Source organism: Varanus komodoensis, unplaced genomic scaffold (genome assembly GCF_004798865.1).
Source record: "Varanus komodoensis strain SLA01 unplaced genomic scaffold, ASM479886v1 scaffold7_3, whole genome shotgun sequence".
Classification (NCBI taxonomy): Eukaryota; Metazoa; Chordata; class Lepidosauria; order Squamata; family Varanidae; genus Varanus; species Varanus komodoensis.
In genome coordinates, this window is record NW_025336480.1 from 6,136,953 (window position 1) to 6,155,722 (window position 18,770).

Below are 18,770 nucleotides of genomic sequence, written 5' to 3' on the forward strand. Positions count from 1 at the left end.
TGGCAAGAGTGGCTCACTCGCTGCTGCTCTTGCCAAGCAGCTAGTCGGAGAGAATCACTGATCACTGCTGGTTTGCACGACTGTCAGAGGAGCCCCTTCCTGCCCATCTCCTGCCCTAAAGATCTTCTCTGGGGCAGGAATGGGCGGTCAGCTGGTTGGCGCTGCAGAAAGGGGCAATAGCGCTCAGCTGCTGCTGCTGCTGAGCCCCACGTGTATTTGAGGGACGCCTGGTAATTAGCTGAGTGGCGGCGCCCAACTGGGGGCTGTGCTGCATAGGTGATTCCCCACAGCCCGCTTTCTCACTCCACTTGCCAGGCTGGGAATGCCTCTCCAGCAAGCAGGGCTGAGAAACAGGTGCTAGCACAGGCAAGACAAGCACTCGGGTGGGCTGTGGAGGCCTCTCTCGCACGCAGGAGCAAGAAAAGAGGGTGAGCGGGGGAATCAGCTGAGCAGCACGGCTGGGCACTGCCACCCAGCTGATTCTCACCCCTCCTCTTTACATGCAGCAGATGCATGGGAGGGTCAGGAGACGAATCAGCTGAATGGTGCTGCTCCTTTCCAGGGCTCCACCCAGCTGATTTTGCCCCCTTCAGCTTTAGCAAGGATCAGGTACCCCCGCTTCCAATTCAGTGGTCCTCGCTGCTGCGCTTCAGGGCCTGAGCACTGTTTGCAGAGCACAGACTGCTTCATGGCTGCAGTGAGCCAAAACTGCCTTGCGATTGCGGCTGTCAAAAAGAGGAGTTTCGCTCCGCCCCACAGGGTCTCCTGGGATACCGCCTGGAGGACTGAGGGGGAAGGAGATGGCAGAAAGGAGGAGAATCACCCCCAGGAACCTGATCATTTGTCAGGCAGATCAAGGTAGGAAACCATTTATTGTGGTAACCACGAGGGTTACTTGTTGTGACATGTGAACCCAACCAATGCATATTCTACATTCCTAAATGTTCAGATTCAAATGTGAGGAAAAGCTTCTGCTAGCATAGCCCATGCAGCCATTTCTGTAATTCCTCAGGTTGCTACTAATGGTACTAATACTACCAATAACTGCTATTTCATCTTTCAGACTGAGGTGAGTATAAATGTTGCAATCTGTACTTTCTGCATTTGATTTCTGTTTGACCACCCCTGGAAGCATGTATCTATCGATCTTCAGCATAGGATGACGCTTTATGCAACTGATCAAAAGCATATAATAAATTGGATAGTCTTCGAAGTGCCACAAGACTCTTGAGTGTTAAGACATTTAGAGGTTATGTGATCACCTGCAAAGTATATAGAAAATGTGAGCAGGTCTCTCCCTCCCCGTTTCCTGCTCTGGCTGACGCAGACAAGACTTTAGAAGCACAGTCCTTTATTAAAGTTTAACAGGTGTCAGTATAAATCAAAGTAGCATACTCTTTGAGATGTGGGAGAAGCATCTGTCCATGCAAAGAGTTGAATCCAAACTGAAACTTCCCCTCTCTCCTTCCCTTTCAGGAAAGTTTCTGACTCCACCCTCAGGGTAGCTCCTGTTTCTTGTGCGCAAGATGGCAGGAACACTGGGCAGTTCTTAATTGGTCCATTTATTTTGCTTACTGTCTCCTGACAGGGTCAAGGAATTCCCTCTCAGCCCCTCCCTCAGTTCTGAAATGTCTCCTGAGATGGGCTGGTTCTCATGCTCTGACCGAGAACCTTTACTAGGTAACCTTGAGACTGTCAACCTGCCCAGCTCCTCTCTCCTCTTCCAGCTCCTCCTCAGAATCAGACAACTCTAACTAAGTAGACTGTCAGGTGTGAGGGTTGGGCACCCTTTCTACTGAATATAGAGTGGGGGCCACATAAAGCGTATTTGAACATTCACCCCGTTCCTGGCTGAACTTCTCATTGTGGAAGTTCATGTTGTGTGAACCCATGCTGTGATATCTCTTAAATGCCAGGCAAAGACTTCTCTTCTTCCCAGTTATTTTAGAGCTTAATTTTCTAGATCTTATGGCTATCTTTATGTATTTATACTCATTCCTGTGCTGTTTGTTGTTTAGTTTTGCATGCTATTCTTCTAGCTTTTATGATTTTAGGGTTTAGCTTCTGTAATCCAGCCAGAGAAGATCTGTTATTGGACAGATTACAAATACAATAAAAGTTTTTAAAAAGAGTAATCATTAATGGAGTTGACCCAGTTACTCAGAATTTTTGCTCGGTACTAACTGATGAGGCTATTCACTGGAAACAGAAGAAATAGGAATTCAGCCCAGGACAACACAGAGACCTGGCTTTAGTGTTTTGTAGGGTACTCTGGCTATATGGACCATCTACTGTGTGACTGCTGTGTAACTCCACACTTCATTTGAGTTCTGTACACTTGTACTCTGATGTTCCCTATCTCTTCATATTTATTCTAGGCACCATTCTCTTTTGGAGCTCTGTTCTACCCCTGTATCAGGCCATGGAAAAGATGAAGTGCACAGCATGATTGTGAGGAAGTCATAATATGTGATCATTTTTCCTCTCCCAGAAAAAGGAAGAAGACCAAGCATGTGATCCTATAATGAGGTCAGGCACTTTAAAGTTTCTAAGATATATGTGGGCAGCTCTGCAGTCCAACTATTATCCACACATTTCCCACAACCACACATTATCCATCCATACTTCATACCCACTGGAGTGCAGCTTCGCCTGTGGAGAAACCCCCATCCTACTTTTGGGGGGTTAGCTAGAGATAGAGCTGTCTCGCTGTATAGAAAAGAAGTCGTCAGTCAAACCTGAAAAATGGAGTGACGTAATGGCTTGGGAAGATCCCGACTTTTCCTGTGACCAGTGACACTCCTTTTAGCCAGCCTTCATGGTGTTTCCCCAAAACACGAATGCCTTCTCCTTTCTTCAACTCCAGCTCATCTGGACTGTGAGCTGCGTAGGAGTGCAGAGCCATACACCTGAGGAAGCATAAGGAATAAAAGAGCAGTGATGCTTACTCTGGGGAGGCAGGTCCATTTATTAAGCCTAATGAGGATATGACACAGCACACCGGGGACAGTTGTTGTGACTTCTGCCACACCCAGGGCAATGTGTCTGAGGCCTCTTCAAATAACACTTCTGTCACACCATATGGGAATGCCCCTGTGGCTACTGAATCAGATGGCTGAACAGACAATTCATCAGGAATGATGAACTGATGGGAAAGAGTATATGGGACCTTCCCATGTAGGATGCTATAATGTATACACTGTGGAAGAACTAACTCCGAATTAGGTCCTGGAGCAGGGCAGCGAGAGGACAGCACTGTAGGCAAGAGGAGCAGTGATGAACAACACCGAGGGCTGATATGAAGTGGGATGGAGAACTACCACAGAGCTCCAGGGTATCCCAGAATTTCTCTCAAAACCTGTTGGAGGTTGTAGCCCCAGGTTCAGCATCAGATCTTTTGGTCTTCAAATCCATGTACTTGCTTATCGCAGCACACCTAGTCATGAGCTATTGCAAACTGCTCCCTCGTTGATATTTTTCTACAACTTCAATGTGATCACACTCACTGTTGTGTCTAATCAGTCTGTCAATTGAATTAAAACAGAGTTGTCTGTCCTTGTTTTTGGTTGATTTGTTTTCAAGTAGTGTTCTCCAAAGTTAGTTTAAATTGCAGATTTAACTAACCCAAGCTCCTCCATAAAGAGGGCTGTCTCAATTTTAGCTAAATGCCAATCTGTTATACTTATAGGAAGTTCTTTTTTTGCATCATTATTCCCCTTTCTGTGCTTATTTCTAGGAGGTTAGACCCAGCCTTCATTTCAGGCTGTGGGAAGGGGGAAGCAGCATGTGCTATGGTTGCTAGGAAACCGCATCTCTGGCCCTTGCAAAATGCCCTCCCCACAAGATGAAGAAGGATTTTGTTTACATACATATTCACCGGTAGGTGTTGCTGTAAATGGGGAACAGTGACAACAGCAGTAGAGTGCCCCATGGATGCAGGTGCAGAGGAATAAGGGGTGCTGACCTGTAAAGGAGAAGAGTTCAGGTGAGCACAGTTTTGCCCCTTTCAGAGGAAATGTGCCTGGCATTTAAGCGAAGCAGAATTTCTTGATAAATGGATACCTCATTTGCTTCATTTGAAAACTGATTCACCCTGTTGTACATGCAGCCAAATATTTAAAGGGAATTTAAAAATTTTAGTCACCTGCATAGCAATGAACACGTTGGACTGGTTTGCTTGTTGACAGTCATTGATGGTTACTGGGCATCCCTGTGAGACCTGAAATGTAACATCCCCAGGGCTCCCGTCCGTCCGTGTGCACAGCCACTGGAGTTGCCACAGCTAAGAAGCACAAAAGCTAAGTGCCCTCTGCATTTCGTTGCAATTTGGCGCTCTTAGGAGTAAGGTGGCAAATGTTTCTTATGTCTTAAGTCCACTGAAATCAAATATTCTTTAGCATTTAACTAGGTTTTTCAGTCCCATTTTCAGCTGGATTTACATGTGATGAAAGTTGTTTTCATTGCCCTTTTCAATGAATGTGTATAAGGTGTAATGGCAGGTTTCTCCCTCCTGTCCAATACACTTGTACATTTAACATATGAAAAGGCCTTACTATTTGTCTCTGGATTGCGATTCAAGTCTGTTGATCCTGTGAGGATGTAGAGCAGCCTTCCACAGCTTGCTGCAGTCTGAATGTTCTGGACTACAACTCACATCAGTCCTACTAGCATGACCAATTGGCAGGGACAATGCAAGGTAATTTAGCAGAAATGGAGGGAACTAGTTTGGAGAAGTCTGATGTAGATTACAGGGAATAGTAATTTCTTTCGTCCCACTGTCTGTGACACTAATTGATACCAAGAATACTGGGCAGCTTTGCATTATCCACTGAGTTACCATGTGAATGCTACATAGTGCGGTTTTTTTCTTGGAATAACCTATGGTACACAGTACAGATCGAATTCATCATGGCTTGTTCTTCCCTTCTTTCTCCCTCAGTCCTTGAGCCAATTCTAGTGCAGATTGCAATGTCCTTTGGGGTTGAACTCATCTTGCCTTCCCCTCCTCCCTCCACTTCCAGTCTGCATCCCTTCTCATTTGTTCTTTTACTTTTTCTTTCTTAAAAAAAAGAAAAAATTAAAAGAAAAGTAAAAAAAAAGTAAAAAAAAAAGAATTTTGGAAAAGTACATTTGGGGTAATTTTTTGCCTCAGAAGGTTGTAGAAATATGTTTGTGTGTGATAGTTATCATTAGTCTTTCATAAGTGCATGCTTATGGCTCTCTGACTTGTGTGGTCTTTCTTGGTAAATTTCCTTCTGCATTTCAGCTGTCAAAGGGGGCTGGGAAGTTGAGTAGGTGACATGGGTGGAGAATGACAGAGCTGAACTGAATGCATGCTAATTTGCACAAGGTTGCCAAGGCCCAATTGCTAAGTTGTCAATTGAAAAATCACCAAAAAAAGGGAAGCAAGCAGAAAAACTTGGGGTACCAAAAGAGGGGCTTTATCTCCCCCTTAACAAGGTGATCCTATCACTGCTAAGGGCTCAGCTCCACTTCTCAGGGCCCCCTGCCTTTTCAACACTCTTTTTCAGAGCACTCTGCTGCAGCTGCTCTGGGTCCCTGATTCTGTGAAATGGAAGCAGATATACATGCAGCTTTACTGGCTGAGAAATAAATGGAGCAGAATTCTGTGTATGTCTCTTGTCACGCTCAACATGGTCTAGATATGTACACATGTACGTATACATTTATCAGGGCAAGTAACAGTTGTGTGTGTGTGTGGGGGGGGTTAATTGGGTAAATAATGTGTGTATGGGAGTTTAATCCCCCCTTGCTATGCCATTGTCTCAACCTGAGCCGGATTCCACTGTTGCAATTCATAAAAGTTTACCCTAAATGCATACCCATTGTCACTTGTGGTTTGGCCCACTAGTGCATCTGGTTGGAAATCAAAGGGGAAACTCCTTTACCATTGCAGCTTTTGTTTACTTGAGGAGACTCTTCAAATCACCTCCAAGAGGTAGTCCCCAAATAAAAGAATATTTCCTTTATGATTGACAGTCTCCTTGTTCTATATCTCTGTACAATGAGAGTAATGTTCTGAAAGTAGTTCATCCAAGGGATTTTTAGTATGAACTTCTGCCATAATCGCTCTTCAAATGCACAAATACTCAAAAGTCTGGATATTTCAGTGTCTTTCTGTTAGTGCAACTACTCCTAACAGGTGGTTGCATCTTGATTCAGGCTATCATTATTATATAACACTGTCAACATACATGACACTCATCAGAGTTATGCACAAGCAGAACAGACAGGCACCTGTCCCAAGGATTTGGCAATCTAAATTTCATCAGCTCCTGTTTGGTACTTATAGCCTCAGGTGCCAAACCTCAAGCCCAGTGGTCAAATCCAGCCCATCTGTACTTCTCATCTCTTGGAGGTTTTCTTTGATAGCCGTACACTTTCCCTGGCCCCATCCCCTTTCCTTACCAGCTTCGCCCCTATTCTAAAAGCCTTGGTTACTAGCACTATAAAATGTAAGGCACTCTTTGCATGTTGAGCCTGAAAAATGTCCTACAACTCCCAGAATGCCCAAGCCAGCCATGCTAGGATTGGTAGGACTTTTTTCCCGTTAAAACATTTATAGGGCCATTTCCATAAACTACAATAGGCTGGTATGTTGGTTCTGATTCTTTTACTTTTCCTTCCACCCATCACTGGGATGCAACCCCTGAAAGCTTCTCCCTTGGGCTGAAGGAAGTTTGGCATCCCTGGTTCAGGTTTGAGAGCAGGGATGTTTTTCAAATACAGAGCATTCTAAGAAAAATGTAGCATGGTCCAAAGAGTGACTGCTAAAGTTTTTCTTTAAAAAGTACACAAAAAAAGACATGATGGAAACTAGATTATATTCCTTTCATCTGTGATCATGACCAAAAATACCACAAAGCAAGTGCCAGGATCTCAAAAACATTATGATAAAAAAACTGGGCATCTCTGGATACAATTTTATTTCTCTTAAAATTAGGGCTTCTAAGCATTCCCTCTATGAGCATCAATGAGAACTAGAAATGTTAAGTGTGGAAAAGAAAGAAGGAAGAGGTGCTCTTTGAATCACAGCAGGAATCTCAGAGAAAAGTGCATTCAGCTTGTAGGCAATATGCTTTCTGCTAACACAACTGCCTTTTCACCTAGAGTACATGCCTTGCTGATGTTCCTTCCTCTTTCCCTCCTTCCCTCTCTCTTATCTTGAAATTAAAAGGAGGGCCTAGACAATAATAGGTTATTGCAGCAGAGGTTGTAGAAAAACAGTGCCAGTTGTTCTCCCTTCCTCCATTTCTAATCGGTTTTCACCTTCCCATCCCACCCTTATGTCAAATGCAGAATTTTAATGCTTCAGGAAACACTGTGGGACCTGGCAATACTAGCCCACATGTTTCTTGGCTGCAAAGCATTTTGTGATTGACAAGGGGTGAAGGCAGCAAAATTCCCACACATCCATTATACTGTATTTTTCAGCTTCTAGTGCTTATTCAACTGTACAGCTGCAAAAAGGAAGAGACAGCTCTTTCCCACCCCACATTCCTCAATAGCTTCTTACTTAAGATGATCTATTGTGAAATGTAGTGTATACAAACTATGGCCAGCATTTAGACATGCTGATGGCAAATAAGCAGAAACTGCTTTACATTGAAGTGATTATCAAGATGGCTTTCAACTTGAATGCTACTAATCCAGAACTGATTTTCACAGGAGAAGAAAACATCTCAGTATGCCAGGGTGCATCCACGACATTATCACTGCTGATGACTGTCACCCATTTTGTTCACACTGAAGAAATGCTTTCCCGTGCTCACTGCCACTGGTCCAAATGTGTCAACCTGATCACAACCCGGAGCAGTGACTGCATGCAAACTGCAAATGGCAGCACGAAACTCATGCTGGAAAGGAATCAAGTGCAGTACAATTATTCTTTTGCTAGAATAAAACACATAAAAGCCACCTTTTCTCACATGTTAGCACACACTTTAGTGTGACGAAGAAACACAGTCTAGGGTGGCACCATAGACACAAACAGTAGGCATACAGGGACAGGGTCAGTTCTCCACGGAGTGCCTCACTCCGGGTGGGCAAAAGCCAACAGCAAGGTTCTTATTGGATGTTCCCTTTGGGAAACAGAAGGAAGGAATTGCTTCTCCCATGAAAATATAAGTGAACAATATTCACTGCTCACAACTGCAGAACATGGCCTACGCAAGACATTTTGCCTCCTGAGGCAAAGCCAAGAGAACTCCCTCCCGATTTCCATGTACAGAATTCAGTGAGCCTGAGTCTTAACTAGTGCCAGGACAGCTTGCTTTGCTGAAGGCAGCAGAGTCTCTTAGTGGGCCCAGGGCAGGTCATGCGGCAGGTGAAGCTGTTCTCCAACATCTTGCCATCATTCCTTGCCTGTCCTCCCAGCATCTGCCTCCTGAGCAACTTCCTCTATCTGTTTAATGACATGGCCAGGCCTGCTGCAAATTTGGTTGTGAATCCCAGCCCACACCTTGCACTGTTCACATTGTTCATTCTCACAAATGAAAGAAGCGTTGAGACATGCTACATGAAGTTAGCTGCTCTTTTGCTGCAGCCATTAGAGTAACCATTCCCACAGGGAGACCCTCAACGGAGCCTGTATTTCATCATGGTTCTCAAGAAACAGGGAAGGGGAGAAGAAGAAATCTAGCCCAGCCAAAAATGTTCTGCTCTTTATTTGCACAGAACCAGCAGACAGGGATCATCAACCCGAGAGGTCGTGTTAGTCATTTTCTTATCTGTATTTATCCCAGTGCTAGCACTGTCTGCTAAACCAGCCAGGACTTTTATTAGCTTTTAGCAGATAACTGATGTTGCTTGCCTGCCTTGAGAGAATAATGGTCACTGAACAGTTCAGTTAACTTATCAGAGAAGGCACAGGCGGGCTGGGTTTCTGAGTTGAAGCAAAATCAAATATAAATTTCTCAGGAAATGCAGCTGAAAAACTGGTTGTACAAAATCATAAAGGATGCCACCAACATTGCTCTTTAGCAGATAACTAGGGGGCCAAGGCAATTACTCAGCTCATGAACTACAGTTTTGTGTGTGTGTGCTTAAGCTTTAGGAAAATTTAAGCAGTATAAATGGTGAAGAAAAAACAACACTGAAAGCTAAGATTATTACAACAAAATCTGAAGAGTGCATGATGCGATCCAGTGTATAAGAAATGCAGTTTACTATTAAAATGTGTATCAGCCTTCAGTATTCATAACTCACTTGGTGTGAAATTCACACCCTTATTCCAATAGAACACAATAGCTCACCTAAACAAATACACTATTTCTATATATACCAGTGGTGGCGACCCTATGGCACACGTGCTGCAGTAGGCACACAGAGCCCTCTCTGTTGGCACACGAGCCAAGTCACCCCAGCATCGCCCCAGCAGCCGAGCATCGGATAACAGCGCACACAGGGGCCATGTGCATGCTCGGAAAGGAGTAGTGGCACCATGCAATGACATCACAAGTTGTGACTCATTAGCTTTTGCATCCGAGCTTTCGCATGGCTGGTCAGTGCGCTGCCAAGGATATTTATATATTTGCTTGGACTGGCTGTGAGTTGTTTTTTTCTAAACTAAACCCTCAGTATTCAGGTTTTATTGCAGTGCTGGTACTTCGCGATAAATAAGTGGGTTTTGGGTTGCAGTTTGGGCACTCGGTCTCTAAAAGGCTCTCCATCACTGATAAGGGTCATCACCTTCTTGTCAAGGCAGTCTGCTTTGAATGATCTGGGTAAAACTGTAGAGTAAAAAACTAAGTAGTAAGTTCAAGCCCAAAAGGGCTCTTCATATGTATATTGAACATGTCGGGAGGGAGAGAGGGACCATTTGAAAGATTCCCAATTGTGGGGACAGAGGGGGCTGATTGCACATAATGCTTAGCCCTGATTTACTTAACCCATGGTTTACTTAACCCATGGCTTATTGTCCCATCCAATTGTGGGTTGTACAAGCTCTGGCTTGAGCTGGCCAATGTCCTTCCTAAAATAGGCTTAGATGTTACACACAACTACATGTGTCAAAGCCCCAAATCTTTACCAGAAGCTGCAATTCTGAGGAGAGAAAGTAGCAGAGAAAGTCAGGCAGCTATTTTTCCCACATGAAATTCCTCCAGTTGGTCTTTGCTAAGGAAGAAATGGCCAAAACTTTACTACATATAGTTGTATGTAGTTTGTCCCTCAGCTGCTAAGGCCTCTGCCTATTGTTGAACCTCCTTCAGCCTGAAGACTAATTCCATTCTGGTGCCACTGATGGGCAGAGCTGATGGCAAATGGGGTAGGACCATAAATACCAGCATATTATAGTTCAAAGTCTTCCAATCTGTGACTAAGCCTTAGGAGAGGTATTTCAAAATGTGCATGAGGAAAAATATGCAGAAACGCCAGGAAAGCACTAAATGATCAGTGGCTGGGGAAGATGGGTTTGGGCCAGGGAAAGGGAGGACAGAAAACACCCAGTGATCCAGACTGGGATGGGAGCTCAAGTACACCATATCTGGCCTCTGAGCCTTAAGTCCTACACCTCTGTGGTAAGATGTGTGGGAGAGTTTGGGAGCATTTCACCTGTACCAGCATTTAACATTGTCAGCATGCCACTAATATATGGGCCTAGGCACAGATGGGGTCTAGGCACAGCCTATCTGCTGTTGGTAAGAAAAAGTTCAGCAGCAAAAGCCATAAATAGAACAGTCTAGGCTCTATTTCACTGGTGCTGTAATATGTAGTGTTCCCCATGCCTATGGCTCATAAATCTGTGTTTTGGTGGTTCATAAATTTACCACAGGTAGAATATTTGTTTGAGACTGATGCATGGGTCAAAAAGCGGTATGCGTATGGTATGCATGAGTACTGTATGTATAATGGGTGTTCTATGTAACTATTTTTGTGAATGTTTGTGTGTGCGTGTGTTGAATGAGAAGCATATGACAAGGTGAAGGGGTGGTAGAGAAAGAAAGCATTAAGAACCCCACATGTGGGAGTGCTTTATCAGTTGTGTATGTTTCAGAGGGACAAAGTCAACTTCAGAAGTAATCAGAAAGGAGTGGCTGCATTTTGTACTCTAATAGCTCATGTGTCCCCATTACCCACAGTAATGGGGTAGCTAGCAGCAATAACAGGACTACATCTGATATTAGCATTTTCACTGTACACATAAGTCAGTCCCAAGATGGAAATGGCAATGCTGTAAGGACAACTACCTGGCATAGGATGTTTGTGTGTTTTACATATTATGGGAGGCACTTATGGGCACACTCCCAGGAATAAAGGCAACAGTGCTTGGAGTGGGCATGCTCCATATGGGATACTGTTGTCTTTTTCATCTATGCCTTGTTCCTCTCAATATGCTTGTCCTCCACCCTAAGGCCTTTCCTGCTCCCAAAACACACATCATTTCCAGTTCATGGTGTGGCAGGCTGTGTCATGCCATCAGTAATGCTGTCACACATGGTGCTCTAACCACAGGTGCACATTACTTCAGCACCACCTATTGCAGCCGTGAGGGAAAGCAGAGCTGCCTCACTGTCCCCACTGAACTGTTTCCAGAATGTGAGGGGAGAGGAGAAGAGAGATTGCAGGTGATGAAAAATACTTAGGAATTTTGGATCAGCAAAAAGGAAAGAGGATGTGGGGTGGGTGAGAAGGGGGAAGAGTATTTATAGTCAAATTTAGCCAGGAACCAGAGTTAATATCTTGCATGCATTCTTTCCTTGTCTTGTCTTTCCCTTTCCCTTTCTAATGCCAAGGTAGTTGGAGCTTGGCCTTTTGCCTTGCCTCTCCTCAAAAATGTGACTTAATTATCATGCTGCTGCATTTATTCCCTTGCTGGCATTTGAAGCAGGTGCTTATTATTCAGTCACAAATTCTACTACTTCCCTGCTCACTCTTTGACTAGAGTAGCAAAATATAAAACTGTGACTCTTATTTCATGTTGTTTTTGAATTTAGGATTAGGCAGCCTGCACCACATTTCATATTCAAGACCATTGAAGGGACTTCTCTGAACCAAGCGTAGCCTGAGTTATTGGAGAACTCTGCCGAACATTTTCAGCTACACATTCTGTTGGATTTATGTCTTCTGTTCTTCCAAACAGTGAACTTAGATGCAAAAAGTCAGGGTGTTAATGCAAAGGAAAGGATAGCCTTGCTGGTATCCATCACTTTTTGTTAAAGGGATGAGCACTCCAGGGCTTGAATAGCTTAACTGGGAAACACTCATTCTGTTTACAAAGCAACAACAACCATCTCACCAAATCTTTAAAATGGGTCAAAATGGCATGCACAATGATGGGAAGAAGAGTTATATGCCTGGTTTGGCCTAGTATGTTACAGGCCAATAGGCCCCATGACACAAGCCTTAATTCATAGTGCAGAGCACAATCATAATGGATGCGCTTATTTTCCAGGGATAACATATTGCCTGAGCAGTGGAAATGTATAATGTACCCAGCACAGAAGTGCAACCTTGAATAAAGATGTCTGGATGTCGTTCAACAGCTGAAGAATTATTATGCCCTGGTAACACCTTCTAGAAAGGCTCAGTGGTAGGAGGCTGGGAGCCCTCTTCCATACCAGATAGTCTAGTATATCACCGTTACCCAAAATGTTGTCTGCTTTCTACGCATCTGGTACCAGATGCACAGAATGAGATGAAGTAGCTGGTTTCTGGCCTGTTTTACCTTGTTTTCTTTTTTGCTCAGTGGTGCAATCCTATACATGTTTAGACAGAAAACGTCCTACAGTTTCCCGCATGACCCAGATAGTATGAGGTAATGGAAAAGAAACCAGCTTGCAGAGGATTTGTGCTCCCAGTTCACACAGTGTGGCACAGTGGAGAACTGGCAGTGGTACTCAGATGCCTGTTTGCTTTGAGCTTACGATAACTGAGAAGGAAAAGAAGAAGAATGTGGCAGTCACCTTGCCTTCGGGTGACTGAGCTCCCATCACCTCCCACAGGGAATCATGTGCCCCAGCTACTTTAGATTTAATTTAGTGGTATAATAATGTGACGACTGATGAATGTAGAGAATTAAATGAAGTCATCATAAGTTTTGAGTAGGATCTGATTTAATTGGCTGGGAAATTTATTGGTGGCAAATTAATTGAAGAAAATCTGTTTGGGGTGCTCTGGGGTAGGGGGCTATGTAATTGAAATATTGATTTGAGGTGATTTGGATGGGAAATTAAGTGGCTTTTCTTCCTTGAAATTAAGTTCTAGCAATTATTTCTGCATTTGCATATGCACAAATAGATTAGTCTATGCAAATTCAATGCATTTACATCATAGTTTAGTTTTTTTCAGTGATGCATATGCGATCATTGTAGATCAGGGGCAGTCAATTTTTGGTGCTTTCATGTTTGAGATCAATTTACTTTGGATGCATGTGTAATAGCATATATGTAGCTGAGCTTCTCTGCAATAGCTCAGTTCATAAAGGATAGTCCAGCTTTTGCTCCTTCTGCTCGAGGTTTACGAAGATCTAATTCATCTAAAGAGAAAAATCAGCAAAGCTGTCAACATGTGGCAGCGGCAACAAAAAGCTGCAAAGTACCTCTGCCTCCAGACAGAGGGCTCCTGACATCAGCTACAGGAAAACATTAGGCTGCTATTCCATCTTTACTTCCTCCCTGGAATGTCCATGGCGAGAGAAGAGATGGAAGCATCAAGTAGGGAAGCAGATGAGGATTATGAGTAGAAGACTATGACATCTGGGCCCCTCTGTATAATTCTGTGAATAAGGCAGGATTGTTTTGGCAACCTAAAAAGTTGTCAGGATCTTGTCTGGAGACAACCTAAGTTGTCTGGTGCTCAGAACACTCCTTTCTCCATCTCTCAGTTTTCCATTTTTCCTTTCCACCTGACACTCAAGATTACCAGGCTAATAAATAGGCTCAATCCTCCTTGGCTTGCCCCCCACCCCCTGTTTAAAAGCTTTTCAAGTCTCTGATTCACCCTGTGAAGGCTGATGCCTCCCTCTTGTTTCTCAGAGACCCTTTGGTTCCACCTCCATTGTCAGTCACCTGGAGTTTGTTATGTAAGAGAGCAATCCCCATCCCCATTATCATTATGCCTCATTTAATCAAAGGGTACTTAATCAATGTTCATCCCAAAATGTTCCTCAACTGTCCAGATTCAGTCAGGATAGCCACATTTGTCAGAGAGCTGACCGACAGAGACGTACATCAGCCTGCTGCCTCCACATTCAGGAAGCAGCCTGTGCATAATACCTTAGTTTCTGCTTTCTGTTTGAGACGTATGTGGGTCTGTATTGTATCGGGTCCACAGGGAATGCCGCTATTTTCATCTGCACAATGTTGGATGGCCCACTTTCAGTTAAGCCCACTGCAGTCTAATAGCACTGTCTATTTCTCCATGTCCTGTAAATAATAACTATGATAATTTCTTTCACCGGCTCCTGCTTTCCCTGTTAAGTCTTTCCCTCAGATGTACCTTTTATCTTTTGTTAATGCATATACCTAACCAAGAAACAAAGAATCTTTGTTTCTTTCAACAAGTCAAATTAATTCAGCCTCTGATCCTCTTCCATTTAAATTGAATAATGAAACTAGGCCTCTGCCTCAGTGTGAAGAGAGAAAACAGGAGGGGAAAACATCACACTTGAATATTTTCAGAACTGATTGGTTTCAGTGTAGTCGTGATCAGCTGCCACAGACCAAATCAAAAGGTGCAAAATGAAATGAAATGAAACGAAAACTTGCAGGCAATGCTAACTTGGGTAGTTTCTATCATGTATAGGTACAAAACCTCCTCTTTTGAACTGGGGCAGCGAACATACATTGCCTCACAGGGATTTAAATGACAGCCTCACCTGTTCTGAGTGGGGATTTTCCTCTATCCCGTTCTTATTTCCAACTCCACACAGGCTGTTCTGGACATATCCCACAGACAGGTTACCCAGAATATTATTATACACAGCATACACAATGACTTTAACATTGACACCTAGTGTTATGGTTCCAAGCCTGTTTCCTATTTCATCTCTCTCCCCTTAGCTTAAAGTAGGATTTCAACAGTGCTCTAGAGAATAAATTGAAAACTCAAAGAGGGTAGCAAGGAGGCACCAGTTATTGAGGTAGTATCCCTCCTCTCCTACATCTATACCTCATTTCACTCTAGTGCCATTCATCATAATTAAATGGTGTATGTCCTCAATTTTGCTAAAAGTTTATTTGTTATTTTAAAAGAGCAGCCAGATAAGTGTTTGTATTTAGATGCTTTATATTCAGATTCTGATACCCAATAGAAAATATGCTTGCATCTCATCCGCTACATATTTCTATTTAAAGACAGGTATATAAATTGTGGACTTTTAAAATACCCATGAGTAACCCAAGGCATGGTCTGAATGCAAATGATAGAGCAACCTTGTTTAGGCTAAGCAGGTCAGGGCAAGATCCATCCCTGAATGGGAAATAGCCTGGGAACCCTATATATACACTACCCTGAGCTCCTAGGAGAAAAGGTGGAATCAAATGTAATAGGTAAATTCTTTGCACCTGGATAAACATCATTTCTGCTCATGCCTGTTCAATGAGGCTCCTTTTCAAAGAAGTGTGCCTAGGAATGCTAATTTATACCTGTTTGCCCTTCATAATGCATCCATGCGCATTTTGTACTTGTTATCCTTATCTCTTATAATGTAGCTCTTAGGACCAAAGTACACATTCTGTCAAGTGTTGATATAATTCAGCCTTTACTCTTTTGTTAAGTGTGTGTGCTTCACAAGAAGGGGGTGTAAGCTTCCCCCCACCCACCCACTTTGGTTCCCCTTCCGTGGAGCAGGGGACTGAAAAAGAAAAAAGGTCTCCTTTGAAAATAAAGACAGGTGGATGAGGAAGCTTAAACTCTCCTCTCCCAAAGTGCCATAGTCCTGATTCAGATCAGGACAATATGTACTTACATGAAATTAAAGAAAATTGCAGTCTTCTTATGCCAATGAGATTAGCTGAATGTGCAGTTTGGCTCTGTGCCTGTTGTAGCTGCAAAGAATGTAAACTCTGGGGACATCTGGAAATCTTAACAATGCAAACTCACACACACTGCCACAGAAGTGGATTCCACTGTATTCAATGGCTCTTACAAACAAGTTAATGTGTTCTGGTCTGTTTAATCTTAGTCCTGACTACTGTTTAGGATTTGCCTAATCCTACCTGGGCTATTGTAGACAAGACACTGCTTCACGATACACCATATGAAACTGCTTCTTGTCTTCAAACATTTGTCACTCCCAATAAAATGACAGTAACTTCCACAAGTTCAGTTTACTTTTCAGGTGAGCCCCTCCCCTGCTTTTTAACTGAATATGCTGTCTCTGTTAAGGCAGAATAGCAGAGGCATTTGACATGTGAATAAGCATCTGAGCAATGTGGGGGTTTTACTGCATTTCGAAGACACCAAACCCCTTTAGGGTTGTACTCTAACCCACACTTGTAGGAGGTTAAGCCCTGTTGAACTCAGTAGAATTTCTTTCTGAGTAAACACTTACACATGGAAGATTGGGCTTACTCATCTTCTGATTATGCCACTAGGCTGCAGCCCCGTTTTTCCACTAAAAATTAATTCCCACTGACTTGAGCTTGCATGTTTTAGGATCATGCTGCATAGAATCCTTTGTTTCTTTATTGACATGATAGCAGTCAAGAGACAGCTCATCGCCTAGGCGTGGCCCCAGTATCACTGTGGCTTTTTGTGTTATCATGCAGTAAAGGATAGCAATGTGAGGCAAATTGTGGTAGATGGGCTTGGCTCTAGCCAGATGGAATAGCAGGGGCTAATTGGTCCTTGCCAGTGAGCTGGGAGTGTGTTTGACAGTCCCTCTGAGATGGTTTGAGGTTCGCAAGTGGGTGTCAGGCAACAATTTCACAGCATATCATCTGTCTCTTTTGCCTGGTGCAGCTGGGAGAAGAGATGTGACAGCTGGCCAAACTGCGTAGAGAATTCTAATCGCAAAACAAATGGTTGTTTTCAAGAGACCACCTTTGGGATTCTTGAGCCAAGGCAGAGATAATGGAGTCACAGCTGGTGTTAATTAAACAAAAGGATGCCAAGGCCAAAGATTAAGAAATTATAACTTAACATCCCTGCCCCCCCCCCCACACACACACTTTTGAAAGCATGAGTTTTGGATGAGAATAATGAGATTTAAAGTGCACACTGAGTTTTTCATTTTGAGTCTTGTCACTCATTCCTGCATTTCTCTGCAGCCACAAAGGGTAGAAAAGTCACACTTCTATTTTGAATGAAAGCTGAAATTTTAGCAACAGCGTTTTGACAGAATAACCATGGTGAAATAATCAGGACAGGCACTGTTAAGTATGCATTTGTCAAACTGTCTCTCTGTGGAATTAATACTAGTCCCATTCAACATCCCAGCCCTACATATATTTCAATGAACAGCTTGTGGACCAGGACATAAACGAGACCTTGTGCTACATTCATACATCTGCTGGCTGTTAACTTGGATTCTTTTGTCCAATCAACTCTGAAGCACTGTTCAGGAATTCTTACGCTGAAGAGGGTAGATATGTGAGAAGGAGACGTGCGCCAGCTCCGCCTCTCTTCCTTGTGGTATCTGTCACCCTCAACTTCTGGTGGGTGATAGTCTGAAGGGGAGAGCTCCTGTATCCACTGAAGCTCTTCACATTAGCTAGAATGCTGAAGAATCCATGTTCCTAGCTCCTGTGGAAAACCTCAGGTACAGAAGCTCACCTGGGCATACTGTTGCATGAGTGGGAACTAAGTTCCATGTCATGAGTTGAGGGTGGCAAATGAGATGAGGGACAGGGGTGGGCTGGAGCGCTTTTTCTCCTCTTCCGTTTGCCCTATTCAGGATGAGAACAACTAAATAGGGTTTAAATCTAAGCTATTTGTTTCAAAGGGATGGACCCAAAAGCAATATCCCACAACAGCATCCCACAAATTCACACAGGTGCTGCCGAATCTTTCCATTGTGCAACCTGTTGTGCATTACATTTGTGCAAATGGTTCTACAAGAATAGTTCACAACAGGATGCATAAGGATGCACAACAACTTGCACAGCAGGTTGTACAATGGGTTCCACAAACATAATGCAGGACTGGTGGCAACTAATACTTGCACAAACATAACTTTGCTTGGATTTACCTCCTGTACATAGTTTGGAATAAGTTTCCACAATGTCATTTGCACTTACTGAATTGCACAGTTGGATATTGCCCCCCGTTACTAGAATGGTGGATGAAAGAAGTAAACTAGATAAACAGTTCCTTAATTGGTCTTCATATAGGACAGCCTTCCCCAGCCTTGTGCCTTCCAGACGTGTTTGGACTGCAACACCCAGAATACCCAGTCAGTGACTCTGCTGGATGGGAATTCTGGAAGTTGCAGTCCAAATGCCTCTGAAGGCCACCAGGTTGGGGAAGGCTGATATAGGACATGTCTAAAAGACAAATGGTCAGATGTTGAACTCCATGTGCACTTGGAAATAGGTATGGAGCTCTTTTCTACACATGGACTGCCCCTTTAGTTTCAGCAAAAGAAGATACTATATGTGCACAAAGTGGTTTATGCAGAGTGTAAAGTCGAGCACCCTAGCTCTACTTCTGAACTGAGCCATCAAGGCAGTCCCCTCTAGGATGGTGGGTATTTGACAAAGAATGGAGGACATTGGGATAGGTGTAGGATGCCCAGCAAATATAACATCAAAAAACAGAGTACACCGAGTTGCATGTAATTTACAAATATTTATATATAGGTGCAA

General features: G+C 43.4%; 1 protein-coding gene across 5 annotated transcripts in view; it reads right to left on the reverse strand.

Moving 5' to 3' along the window:
• Nucleotides 1–18,770, reverse strand: part of SH3RF2 (SH3 domain containing ring finger 2) — a 78,208-nt gene that overhangs the window by 11,718 nt on the left and 47,720 nt on the right. For all 5 annotated transcript variants that reach the window (XM_044454331.1, XM_044454330.1, XM_044454332.1 and 2 more), the window contains exons 6-7: nucleotides 3,870–3,964; nucleotides 2,739–2,909 (exon numbers count right to left, since the gene is read on the reverse strand). In XM_044454331.1, coding sequence (XP_044310266.1) covers nucleotides 2,739–2,909; nucleotides 3,870–3,964 — 266 coding nt within the window. The remainder of the gene's footprint in view (nucleotides 1–2,738; nucleotides 2,910–3,869; nucleotides 3,965–18,770) is intronic.